This window comes from Hypomesus transpacificus, chromosome 26, assembly GCF_021917145.1.
Source record: "Hypomesus transpacificus isolate Combined female chromosome 26, fHypTra1, whole genome shotgun sequence".
NCBI classification, from domain to species: domain Eukaryota; kingdom Metazoa; phylum Chordata; class Actinopteri; order Osmeriformes; family Osmeridae; genus Hypomesus; species Hypomesus transpacificus.
Genome location: NC_061085.1, coordinates 7458289 through 7472072, shown reverse-complemented (window position 1 = coordinate 7472072; position 13784 = coordinate 7458289). Strand labels below are relative to the sequence as shown.

General features: G+C 39.5%; 1 protein-coding gene across 2 annotated transcripts in view; it reads right to left on the bottom strand.

Moving 5' to 3' along the window:
- The window catches only part of slc1a7b (solute carrier family 1 member 7b), a 30953-nt gene that overhangs the window by 8801 nt on the left and 8368 nt on the right, over window positions 1-13784 (bottom strand). For both annotated transcript variants that reach the window (XM_047049700.1, XM_047049699.1), the window contains exons 2-3: window positions 12336-12415; window positions 2000-2215 (exon numbers count right to left, since the gene is read on the bottom strand). In XM_047049700.1, the coding sequence (XP_046905656.1) occupies window positions 2000-2215; window positions 12336-12415 (296 nt within the window). The remainder of the gene's footprint in view (window positions 1-1999; window positions 2216-12335; window positions 12416-13784) is intronic.

The following is a 13784-nucleotide window of genomic DNA, read 5'->3' as shown; positions in this document are numbered from 1 at the left end:
TAAATATTCATGAGCATACCACAAAAGGGAAAAAACCTCTTGTTTTATTCTAAGGCTATTTCACAGGTTGCATAGAACAGCACCCGGGCCATTTTCAGCCCAACCAATGTTACATACCCTATTTGGACCTTAAGGAACAGTGTGAAATACCCTATAAAATCAGTCAATGACCCCTTTAAGAATTTTTTGTAATACGTCTAACAATCTATCCTTGATCAATATGGACTATCAATTGTACAGTGAAACACCTAAAGCCAGAACTTTTTTAGCACCATGGAACATCTGAAAGGAATAACACGTTTGTTATTTATTTCACACACAACATGGTTCTATAATATAAGAACAAGAGCAGTAACTGTTCACTCAGAGCTGGAGGAATTCATATCAGAGGTTCCAGCTGCTATGATGTCAACAAACACTGCAGTGAATCATATCTATTAGGCAGGAGTACCACCCAAATGGAAATTAACCATACATCTGGATCTTTACCAATCAGTCCACAGTCCAACATCAAAACATTTACATAGTCTGTTGCTTCCTCTGTTCAGTACAGAATGTTTGGCAGTAAAAGCACAAAGAATGACTGAAACGAAATGAGGAGCAAAAACAAATAGACACCAGTATAGACTCGAGAATGAGTCACAAGATGAGCATGTTATGATTACGTAACACATTTCAAAATAATACCAAATGGTTTGACCATTTATACTGTATGGAAACATTTGGTTTTACATTTATAAATGATTGAAATAAGAATGAATAATATTCGATATTTTCAGAATATTAATAATATAAGATTGAATATAGCATATTTGTAATGATCTTTTAAATAAAAATTTAATTTAAATATTCTTAGGTTTTTGTACATCTGTGCATGGACTTTTCAATGATATATTTTACAACATGATTCAGATGTAAGCTAAATATATGCTATACCTAAAGTAAAACCTCTCGGACAACCATAGCTATTGTCTTCTTGTGAATTAATAATCAAGTACCAAGAGCTTTGGATTTTCTTCTGGTCCTTTTCAACTATCACAGTTGGCTTTTCTTCTCAAGTGCTCTGAATCACTAAACTCATTACTCAGTGGTCACTGGATCTCAATGGTTAAGAATTTGATAACTTCACAATTGGCCATAATGGAGTTGTACTGTGAGCTGTATGCTTGTTTGACAGCTGGACAAAATTCTACCATAGATCTGCTATATTCTCAGCAAAAACACAATCGATACAGAAAGTAGAAAAGCAATGTAGGTGTGCTTTGCTTTTAACCTGAACGCTCAAATATATTCCAGTTCTATTAAGGAGATAAGCGTTCAGGAAATCAGCTTGGAATTTGCCACCTGCTGCAATTTTACAAATATTCTCAAGCCTACATTTCAATCAAATATGGAATATCTTCAAGACCTAGGAGGTCCTGTCTTATGAATAGCTCATTATATTTTCTGAAAAGATCATTAGGACACAAAAGATATCTGAACTATTTCTCCTGGAGATGAAAAGAAGATTCCATTGCTCTCTTAGCATCCCAAACACATTCTTCCTATAGTAAGCTCAGACAGACAGCAACTCTGGGAAAGGAATCCCACTTTTTTCTAATTCCTCGTTCCTCACTCCTTCTCTCTTTACATAATCTTCTCGGGCAATCAACACCATCATACAAACTTTAACCCCTCAAGTGTGCTTTCTTGAATCTGTTTCACTGCGTTGATAATTAATTGGACAATATTGATTCCAAACCAGCCTGTGTATTTTGAGCCCAGTATTCACTTGAGCCTAACTGCCCATGAAATTCTGTAGCCTATATAAATGTGGGCTTTTCAATGTTAATAGCCAAGCTCTAGTCAGCACTGCACATATCATGTCACAGCTGAATCATTTAGGTGGCTTGTCACAGGGAGGAGGCATAATAACTTCACTGGAGATGGATGCACGGTACTCGAGTGCGTCATGCTGTGAAAGGAAAAGTGGGAGAGAGCATGTGTGGTGTCCTCTCACCGGATGAGGTCTAGCAGCGCGTCGGCAGAGCTCATGATGGGTTTGCCGCTGTCCTCCGAGTCTTCTTTCTGGGCTGCTCCCCCAGGGTGTATAATGGACACCATGATGATCCCCACCACCACCGCCACAAAAGTGGTCCACAGGTAGTAGGACACGGTAATCAGACCCAATCGACTGGAACATTTGGCATCTAGGGCAGCCAGCCCCGACATCAAACTGAGGAAGGAAGGGAGAAACAGTGATTAAGGTTGACTTTCACCGAAACACTGGGTTAATATTTACTCTACAGACAACAACTGGTACAATACTCTCAACAAACCCAAGCCCTAAACCAGCTGGTAAATATCATCCAAACTGGAGTTGATTAAGAATTTCTTGATGGTATGACCATTGACCATTTACAAATGGTCTATAGAGGACAAAAAATTAAACATAACCAACTATTATTTCATTTTTCACTTCTTCTGCAATATTTCCAAACCCAGCAACAAAACAACTGTGGTCCATTGCAAAGAAACAAGTACACTATCATGCCTAGGTCTTCCACACCAGTTATTGGCTGCCCCTCTCCACATCTCCTAAGTATTAGGGGAATTGGCAACATCTGTGTGTTGTTAATAGATTTATTATGTATGTCCCTGTTTCTGTATGTCCTGTGCAAAGTTGTTCTTTTGTAGTTCAGTCTGTTCTTTGGTAAATACTCTGTAGTTTATGCCAAACCGTGTCTTGATCTTAGCCTGTCTTTACAACCGTTTTAGGATTGCCCGTCTTTCCGTCTGCCTGTGAATACTGACCATTGCCTGTATCTCAGCCAACGCTATTGCATTTTATGTACTGCCCTTTCAGTCTGTTAAACCACCTCTGCCTGTTCCTGCTCTTTCTGTTCCTGAATAAAACTTTTTCTTGAATCTAACCCTATCCTAGTCCGTAGTAAATGGAGAACTAGAATAATTTGTAGTTGTAGTCCTAGATTATCAAGTTAAAGTACATTTTTTGAGAAGCAAATTATACAGTCGAAATATACGTTTTCACATTTACCACTCACTTGAAATGTGAAATATGAAACTGAACTTGGCAGGAAACACTTTTCCTATACACAGAACGCCTACACACTGAATTATGTGCAAAAAGATTTTAACATTACTTCAATACTACAACCACGTATCATGTTGGCTTGTGGCACCAATTCATCAGCTGTGTGTCAGCTGTATGTTCTGAATGTACTTTAAAGCTCTAATCCTGTACCACTCTCACTCAGGACCAGCAGGCAAACGGTGATGCCCAGTGACTGACAAACACACACGTACATGCGTCCTCTGCACACACACCCACACCCACACACACACAAGCACATAACAACAACCACTGAGCAGATGCTGTGACAGAAGCTTTACTACAGCAGTTGCAGGCCAGTCTGGGCATTGGTTATTTTTGATTCAAGCAAGTATCTCTGTATGGCATAGCTGTGGATCTTATAAGAGGGGTTCAGCACACAAGCATTGTGTCTGTGTATGTGTACTCTATGTACAGCATGTCTCTGTGTGTGTGTGTGTGTGCGCACGCGTGTGTGTAGCTGTGTGTTTGTATTACTGTCAGCAAGGCTGTTCTATTCCCAATCCACAATGCTCTAAATCAGGGGTGTCAAACATACGGCCCGCGGGCCGGAACCGGCCCCCAAGGAGGTTCGATCAGGCCCGCAGGATAATTTGAAAGTGGAAAAAATGCATAAAAGACATGGAATTAATATTTTTAATTCGCTGCAATTCATGGATTATCCGCTAAGGGGCGCACTCTTTCCATCAGAGTAGAAGACAAGCCGCATCACTGAGACAGACTGAAAACAGCAGACGGTATCAATTAATACCTTGGTCTCTACTAGGGATGGGCGAACGATGCCTTGTAAAGCTTTGGTGGTTTCTTCCGGATTGTGCCGGCCCAAAGAGCCGAACTATCGGCGCTTTGAAAATGAACAGCGTCATCTAGCAGCCGTTTAAACTGGCTGAATGAGGTGTAGTGGTTGTCTCCGACGGTAGACTACCCTACGTTATTCAATATTTAATTAAGGCTACATGTGTTCATTTTGATCTGATATTAGTGCTCACACATTAAAATGTTGTGATACATCCGTAGGCCTTTAGAATTATGTCATTTTCTCACAGTAAAAGTTAAAGAATATCGTACGAGATTCACTGGACTGGGGCGCGAACTTGGGATCCCAGATTCGCATTAACAATATGTAGTCGTACAACGCTTTAACCAACTACACCACCGAAGAGATCATTACTTGTTAAAGCGGTTGGACGGACTTTATACGATATGGTCTTTATATCAATTAAACTAGATAACACAGAAGAAAGACATGATATTTTGGTTATTTATAGCAGAGTATGGTATAATTTTAATGGTCCGGCCCACTTGACATCTCCCTAGGCCGTATGTGGCCCACGATGCGAAATGAGTTTGACACCCCTGCTCTAAATGCTACTTTCTTGTATGTGGAAGGCAAAGAGAACGCAACTGTCATAGCTAGGGAGTGAACCACCATTCTTCCTTATAGAAAACAAAAACATACAACCAGAAAGAACTGACTGACAAAACAATATTTTGAATCCACAGAGCTGTAAATCAAGCAGGCGTTGTTTCAAGCAACTACTGTAAATGTTGCATGTAGTGTCATAGGGTAAGTTTTCTAGTAGGTTATGGACAGTTGAGCCTTGAAAACGTAAAAAGCTGTGCTGTCGAACCGATTCGTCTACCAGAATTTCGAACAATTGACTGAAAAGCAGTGGACACATGAAAACGTGTTTGCGGTTGAATCGTTTTCATTCAATCACTCTTTAAAAGGTATTTGCTGTAGCATTGAAATAAATGGTCCATGCGTGTCAAGGCCACAAGTTGAATTTGATCTAGCCTGGGCGTGGGAAGCATCATGGCAAAAATGAAAATACCAAAAACTCATAATACTGTGGTGCCTTGGTAAGCCTACCAGTCTTTAATTCTTGAATTCTCTCCCCCACTATTTTTCTCTCACTCACACATGTCCACAGTTCTTTACACATGTTCCTTACATATAACTGTTCATTTCAGGTCAACATTTTTAATCTAGTAAAGTCTAAACTAAAGTTGAATCCAATCATTCGTCTAATAAAATTGCATTTACATTTAACACACAAACACACTACGATTATCATTTATTATTTCACTCAGGACTTAATCAATTACTTAGCATGTATGAAGGGAGATGGCATTATGTGACTGCATCATTCACACACATGCATATAAACGCACACATTAGTGTGGGGTGGCTTGAGGGAGTTTTGAGGCTCTTGTTTATGCTGTAGAATTGACCTCTGCTTGGCTTCTGAACATATTATGTTAACTCACCATTAAAGGTTACAGGTATTCGTGAAGATACACAATACTCCTTTAATCAAATCATGACACAAAAGTGATTTGCAGCCTCCACAATAGCATAGAACAGAGCTTAACTTAGTGAACAATACCCCCATATGATTGTTTTGCCAGATGATATACAGTGCCCTCCAAAAGTATTGGAACAGTGAGGCGAATTCCTTTATTTTTGCTGTAGACTGAAAACATTTGGGCTTGACATCAAATAATGAACGTGAGACCAGAGATCAACGTTTCAGCTTTTATTTCCAGGTATTTACATCAGGATCTGATGCACAACTAAGAAAATATCACATTTTGTTTGAATCCACCCATTTGTCATGTGAGCAAAAGTATTTGAACAGATATACTTAAAACATATTTAAGTGAATAAGACTTAATATTTAGTTGCAAATCCTTTGCTTTCAATAACTGCAGCAAGTCTGTGACCCATTGACGTCACCAAACTTTTGCATTCTTCCTTTTTGATGCTTTCCCAGGCTTTCACTGCAGCCTCTTTCAGTTGTTGTTTGTTTTGTGGGGTTCCTCCCTTCAGTCTCCTCTTAAGCAGGTAAAATGCATGCTCTATAGGGTTTAAGTCTGGAGATTGACTTGGCCAGTCTAATACCTTCCATTTCTTGCCCCTGATGAACTCCTTTGTTGTTTTGGCAGTGTGTTTTGGGTCGTTATCTTGCTGCATGATGAAGGCTCTGCCAATCAGTTTGGTTGCATCTTTCCTTAAATTGGCAGACAAAATGTTTCTGTAGACTTCCGAGTTCATTTTGCTGCTGCCATCATGTGTTACATCCTCAATGAAGATTAATGAGCCCGTCCTAGAAGAAGCCATGCAAGCCCAAGCCATGACATTACCTCCACCGTGTTTCACAGATGAGCTTGTGTGTTTGGGATCATGAGCAGTTCCTTTCTTTCTCCAAACTTTAGCCTTTCCATCACTTTGGTAAAAGTTAATCTTTGTCTCATCAGTCCATAAAACTTTGTCCCAGAATTTTTGAGGTTCATCTCTGTACTTTTTGGCAAATTCCAGCCTGGCCTTCCTATTCTTCTTGCTAATGAGTGGTTTGCATCTTCTGGTGTAGCCCTTGTACTTTTGTTCATGAAGTCTTCTGCGAACAGTAGATAGTGATACCTTCACTCCTGCCATCTGGAGGTTGTTGCTGATCTCACTAACAGTTGTTTTAGGGTCTTTCTTTACAGCTCTCACAATGTTTCTGTCATCAACTGCTGATGTTTTCCTTGGTCTACCTGTTCGACGTCTGTTACTTAGTACACCAGTAGTTTTCTTCTTCTTCAGGACATTCCAAATGGTTGTACTGGCTATGGCCAATGTTTCTGCAATGGCTCTGATTGATTTTCCATCTTCTCTGAGACTCACAATTGCTTGTTTTTCACCCAAAGACAGCGCTCCGGTTTTCATGTTGTTTTCACCTCTGAATACAGTCTGCATAGACAAAACCTATCTTACCCAATCTGAACCTGAGTGTAGACATTCAGTGGTATTTATTGATTGAATAATGTATGTAATAGGACACACCTGGGCAACAAAACACACCTGTCAGTCATATGTTCCAATACTTTTGCTCACGTGACAAATGGGTGGGTTCGAACAAAAAGGTGATATTTTCTAATTTGTGCATCAGATCCTGATGTAAATACCTGGAAATAAAAGCTGAAACGTTGATCTCTGGTTTCACATTCATCGTTTGATGTCAAGCCCAAATGTTTTCAGTCTACAGCAAAAATAAAGGAATTGGCCTCACTGTTCCAATACTTTTGGAGGGCACTGTACAAGCATGCTTGCTATCTGTATATTTAGGAAGTTCACTTATCTAAGCTCAGCATAGATGTAAATTTGTTCTGTGTACTTATATGTTATGTTATGCCAGGTGCTTGCGTTGTCTTGTCTTAAGAATTTCAGTGCCCAGTCTAACCTTGTGTTGCTCTGTGCACCTGACAAATAAAAGACTTGAACATGTTGAATTGGAGAACAGGCTGACTTTTCAGACGAGGGAAACTGCACTACTTACAATAAAGGGAAGGCATAAAGTGGTATACCTTAATAACAACTGTACATTTCAAATTGAGAACAATTATCAATTGTTTGTGCTATAGGTATGCTTGTCAGACCTGAGGGGTATTCCAGAAACCGGGTTTAACAAACTGTCACCCTGAACTCCGATTTGATTCACCCTAAAATGGGAGACAATTGCTGGCCGAGTCAATGCACACATTTGAATGTAGTAGCCAGTCCATACATTGAACATTTAACCACACTGTTCGTTAATATTACAGGTGAAAAAGTGGTGGAATGTATGGAATTGAATCAAATATCATGTTTACGTAGGTGCATCCCACAGGCGGTAGTAGCTTGGCAGTAGCTTAACATTTAATATTAAAACAAACTACTAACCGGTAAGGCATATCTTGCTTTGGCCTATGAGCTTGTGCTTGTAGCCTACCTCACCTTGGTTTTTATTATATTTGACATGATACAAAGTAAACATCAGTCAGTGCCTATTTCAACTTGTAGTAGCAGTAACCCCGAACAGAATGCTTTTCATCACAGGAGGATGATGATGATTATGGTGATGAAGAGATGTTGACTGCTGCCGCAAAGAAGGTGGCACATAACATTTACATTTATTCATTTAGCAGACCCTTTTTCCAAAGTGACTTCCAAGAGAGAGCTTTAAAAAAGTGCGCAGGTCAATGATCATAAACAATGAGAAACATTGTGGGTAGCCAAAACATGAAGCATACATTTTGAAAAGCAAATAAGTGCCAATGGGAAGAAACACAAGAGCATGTAGTTAAACAAGTTACAATTAAACAACATGAGAAGCCTATGTATGGTAGCTACTGGTTGTTCTCTCCCCATTTAAGCTTACTTTTATTTACAGTCTTGGAATTGTCAGTTTTAAATGTACACTGAAATGATGAGGATAATGAATAAAAAATATTTTTTCACATTCTGATCCTGTTGAATAGAGCATGGATGGGCATTGCCAGGAGGGGAGGGGGGGGGGGGGTACATCAGCCTGCATAGTTGCACACAGTGAGATGTTCAATTAATGGCAGGTGAATTCTGCATTTAAAACTGTGGAATTGACTGCATCTAATGTATTCCCAGTTACCAGTAAAGGATTTGTACAAACTGCATCTCATGAAGCAAGTGCAAAAAACTGACCAAGATATGGTGTATTAGGGCAAAAGCTTAGGAAGGCTGATCAAAAAATTGATTCTTGATCTTGACATTTTCTGAAACACCAGTTATATGGTCACAGGTGAATAATGTTAATTGTAGGAACAATATATAGGCTAAATACTCATAGTTAGATTTCTGTTTGTAGGCAATAAAGGAGACCAGATACAATTGCAATGACTTGTCTTCATTTCTGTGCCAAAAAGCATTTAGTCAGTTCTCAGTGCATGTCCATGGTGTGTAACATTAGCGATGTAAAGGCTGAGAATGTTGCCAACATAAATTATCGAGTGTGACGGAAACGGTAATGTTCACTTCGGTATTTATCAGGGAATTAAAGCACGTCTAATCGCGGTCTTATAATCCTCCCCTGACATAATGTTACAGTCTTTTACAATCGCTATGACAGTTTTTTTCAATACTTTTAACAAGTTTCCTAAACTCTGAACACAGTTAGCACAACATCCATCTGTGTAGGCTGTACAATTAACACATTTCTAACACAAGCTCAACCAAGACCAAAACAATACATTTTTTCTGCCCAATTTACCAATGCTTTCACACTGTCAGCAAAACAGATAACATCATGTTCAAAAACAAAATTATTGGCCAAAGTCAAAGTGAACAGCTGTTTATATTGTGAATTGAAAAACACAAATATCTCCTGTATTTTATTCGATTGCTACTTAGAAACAGCTGAAGTTATGCAAATACTGTAAATCACAGCTGATTCCCAACTAGGAAACACTCAGGCGTTGAGGTTCTTTCAATCGCATGACCATATTGTATATAAAGAGGTAGCCTGACGTTGTCATACTCATAATTCTAGTCAGAATATGAGTCTGAGAACTCTCCGTTGGGCTTTGACTACGGGGCGTGTTTCAAACGAGCCTGGAAAACAAATGCCTCTTCGCTCAATTGGATAGATATACAACCAATCATAGCAACTGAGTATGTGACGTATGTTAAACGCCGCATAGTTGTTGTCAACCGAACTAAACTGCAAGCAGACTTGAAGTATGCTTGAAGAATGAATACAAACGATTTTTGCCGGTGTTAATTTAAGGGTAGGGGGAGTACTTGTTCACACGGTCAACCTTTTTGAGTGAAACAATAAAGGGCAATGCATATACGAACAAGTTCTCCGTTTAGGATTACAACTCCACAAAAGAAAAGGAGAAACCACAATGGCCACTGGGTTTTCATTGTGTCCCATCTTCTTCGCAACCATCGGGGCCAGCTGATAAATTAAACTTTTACCGAATCCCGTAGGAAGGACGGCAAAAACATATTTTCCATTGACAAATGCCTTGATTGCGTCTCTCTGTTCCTCTTTCAAAATTAATGCGCTGTCGATGTCTTCTAAAACAGACTCGATGGCAGAATCATAACATCCCAGATCTCCAGCGGTAGCCATGTTTGTTCAAAACGAATTGAACTTAAGCGCTTTTTTGTGACGTTGGTGATTACGTTACTGTTGATCATCTGTCCATCATCGTATAAAGCCCGCCCTGGCAATTTCATTGGTTCGCCCAGATTCTGGTTTTCTGTAGTTGGTCCCCAATACGAGACCCTCCAGACCAAACTTCCCGACCAAATTTTTTTGGGGGTGGGGAGAAGTTGGGCTGGCACCCAGGCTAATAAAGAGGACCTCTTTGGCTGATATTGTGTGGAAAAAGAACAATATAGAGCAACACGAAGAAAGTAAGAATACAGTAATGCCTGCATGAGGGAGAGGGAGACAAGTACCAGGACAAGGGAGAGGAGTGAGACAAGGGCAAGGGAGAGAGGAAAACAAGTACCAGGACAAGAGACAGTAAGAGAAGTACCAGGACAAGGGAGAGGAGTGGGACAAGAGGGAGGGAATTAGAATGTGTGGTGGTGCTCAGAGAAGGGCTAGAGCTAGGGTATACTGTAAATGGTAGCTATATTGCATATTTCTTGCAGTAATGTCCTGTTGCAAATTTACTGCACTTTACTGCAGCAATTATGATTCTGTCTTCTTTTTTTCCATACAGTAACCATACATTCTATAATGCTACAGTGAGATGGGCCATTCCATTTTGTTCTGAATTTCTGCAGCAAAAGAAACAAAATGCATGCATTTACTAAACCCAACTAAACTAAAATGTAGAGAGGCTTTAGTAAAAGAAACTGCATTGCAAACACAATATATAATCTACATACTGTGAGACCTGACACATATACTGTAAAATAATGCAGTTTCTGTAATTCCATCTGATGTTAGTGTGCTGGAGCCCCCCCCAAAGTTGAATTAGCCCCCCCCCAAAAAAATAAAATAATAATAATTATATATTTTTGTCTTCATATTATAAATCTAAATTATTTCATTTCTCTTCCTAAAACCCATACAATTTACTAAAAGGATATTTTCACAAAACATTCTGGGGGAACATGCCCCCAGAGCCCCCTAGTTTGGCTGGGTCACAGGAAAAATTATAGGTTTTATCGAGGGCAGTGTTTCTCAAACTTTTTCAGAACAAGGACCACTTCGCCAATAACTAAAAACTTGCGGACCATCTAACTAAATAGTATATCCCCGTAACAACATGCCTCCTACCCAGACCTGGCACCATACAATTGTTAGCAGCACATGATTTTCTAAGGGATATTGTATTTTGCTAATTATGGTTTCCGCTAAGAAAAAAAAGATCAGATGTTAATCAGGCACGAGCCAGACGTTGAAAACATTCGATCCCAAACCTAGGACGTATGGGTTTGATGTGATGCAAGATAGGGATTTCCACACCTAATGCGAACATTTTTGGCCATTATTTGAGTACAGAATAGTTTTTTGAGCTTTGTGTAAAATAAACAGCCGTTTTTTATTTATTGGTAAAACCTTGTCTAGAGATGCCATCACTCCGGCCCTGTTCCCATCCATCCTACCTGACGCGTATCGTTGCGGTAGGGCCGCCCGGCCCAGCTATCGGTAGCCTATCTGAGAAAAGGTTTTGGAAAAGACGGGTTCTGGACCCAACCAACTCTATTTACGGGTACAACCCGTGCAGAGGCTGCGGTGTCAGAATGCGAAACATGTGTAGCTTACTTTAATAGATTAGGCCTTTACTGACTGTGTTCTCTTCGTTCTGAGTTGTATGTTTGAAATGTCGCAATGATTTACTTGTGGCCGTTGCGGACCATTACGGGGGCAGTGGCGGACCACACTTTGAGAACGACTGATTTAGGGGCATAGCCCCCCAAAAAGAGGGAACCTAGATTCGCCCCTGGTTACCTAACTCAGGGTTTTCACTGGTCAGACCTTCCTGTCCAGTAGACTAATCTGTAATCTGAGCAGCTACTGGAAACTATTTTGGTAATTCAGTTCTCTTATTTTTTTTACGTAAAGGACAGTATTGGACAGGTCAAAACTAATAATATTTGTTGAAACAAGCATTTGTTTCAGATTATTATTCATCTCAATTATTTTAAATCAGACAGATGGACAGCAAAAGGTTTTTCACCAGACATCTACTGCTACAATCACAAGACTATTACACAATGTCTTCACCTCTGACAATATCAAGACAACTGTAAATTACATGACTTTACATATGCTGCCATGCCATAATACGCACAATAAACATTCACCAAGCAAGAAAAAAACATTTTAAGATCTCAGTTTTCAACCTTGACTGTGGACAGACTGTTATCATTTAGTGGAACGCATTAAGAGTTGCATTTGACAAGAAATATTGAATCTACCTGGACACGACAAGAGGAAGAATCAGCATCTTCAACATCCTCATCAGGAGCTCACCGGGAAACTGGAAATATTTCACCTCCTGTAGGTAGGAAATAAATAATAGTTTTAGATAACAGTGCTTACAGTATCCTGCAATTCAAGATGGAAATTGTGACACCACAGTATCATGGAATTATCAGGCTCAGCTCCAAAGTGTGCTTTTATCTTCACACACTTGGAGACAGTGTTCTGTATAATGAGCATGAACACATTTACATTTATTCATTTTGCACGGTTGACGGTTTTATCCAAAGCGACTTCCAAGAGAGAGCTTTAAGATAGCCCCAAAACATTGCGGGTTGCCAAAACATGAAACATACATTGTGAAAAGCAAATAAGTGCCAATGGGAAGAACCATAAGAGCATATAGTTAAACAAGTTACAATAAAACAACATGAACCTCAAAAAGTGCAAGAGTGTACCTGTAGAAAAAGCAAACAACACCAATATAATTCACCCTTAGATTGTAGGCATGATTATATGAATTTATTTTTGAATTTCTTTATGATCATGCTCATCCCATTATCCACTCCATGTGGATGCATTTCCATTATGTTTAAATTACATGGGAGTAGCATTCACAGCGCTCAAAAGGTAAAGCAGGAATGAAAGAAGACATACATGTCTTCGTATATTGAGGGTAATAATTATGGTACATATGAAACCATGTAAACAGTTGAAATTATGATGAGTGAGCTAAGCCGTTGCTTGCCTCATCAACAGTAGTTAAATGTGCTGATTTAAATAATCTCTTTGAAGGAATACCTCCTGATGAATAAACCCCTACCACCTCCCTGATTTTCTGCTGTTTACAAGGTAAACTATTTTCTGGGAGATGGAGTGTTTACGTTTTCACAAGTGAAGGTAACAACTAAGATGATACAGGCTGGATAAGCAGCAAGTCCATTTAGTTTTTAAAATATATCTATATTTTTGATGTTGGATGTTTATCTACCAAACTCTTCTCAAGGAAGTTGTGCCCTCTCAAGTTCAGTCAGCATATTGTGTTGCTTCTCAACTACCACAAAGATAAACTTTATGGCAAAAAGAAACCTGACCATCAAATTTTTATGAGCTTGTTGGACATCCCATTCCAAAACCATGGACAGTACATTTATTCATTTTAGCAGACGCTTCTATCCAAAGTATTGTTACATGAAGTTGGTTCCCCCTTTGCAGCTACGATAGCTGCTTCCCTTCTGGGAAAACTGTCCACATTACCTTGGAGGCTGTCTGGGGCAATTTGTTAGCCTTGTCCTAACCAGACTCTCGTACATTTCATTTGTACAGAGAGTCTAGGATCGCTTCATTGAAAAGCGTTACTGTAACTTCCTTGAAGGCAGGTACTCTGTTAAAGTTTAAAACTATTCGATCTGCCCAGAGCCACTCTGGATCTGCCATAACCGATC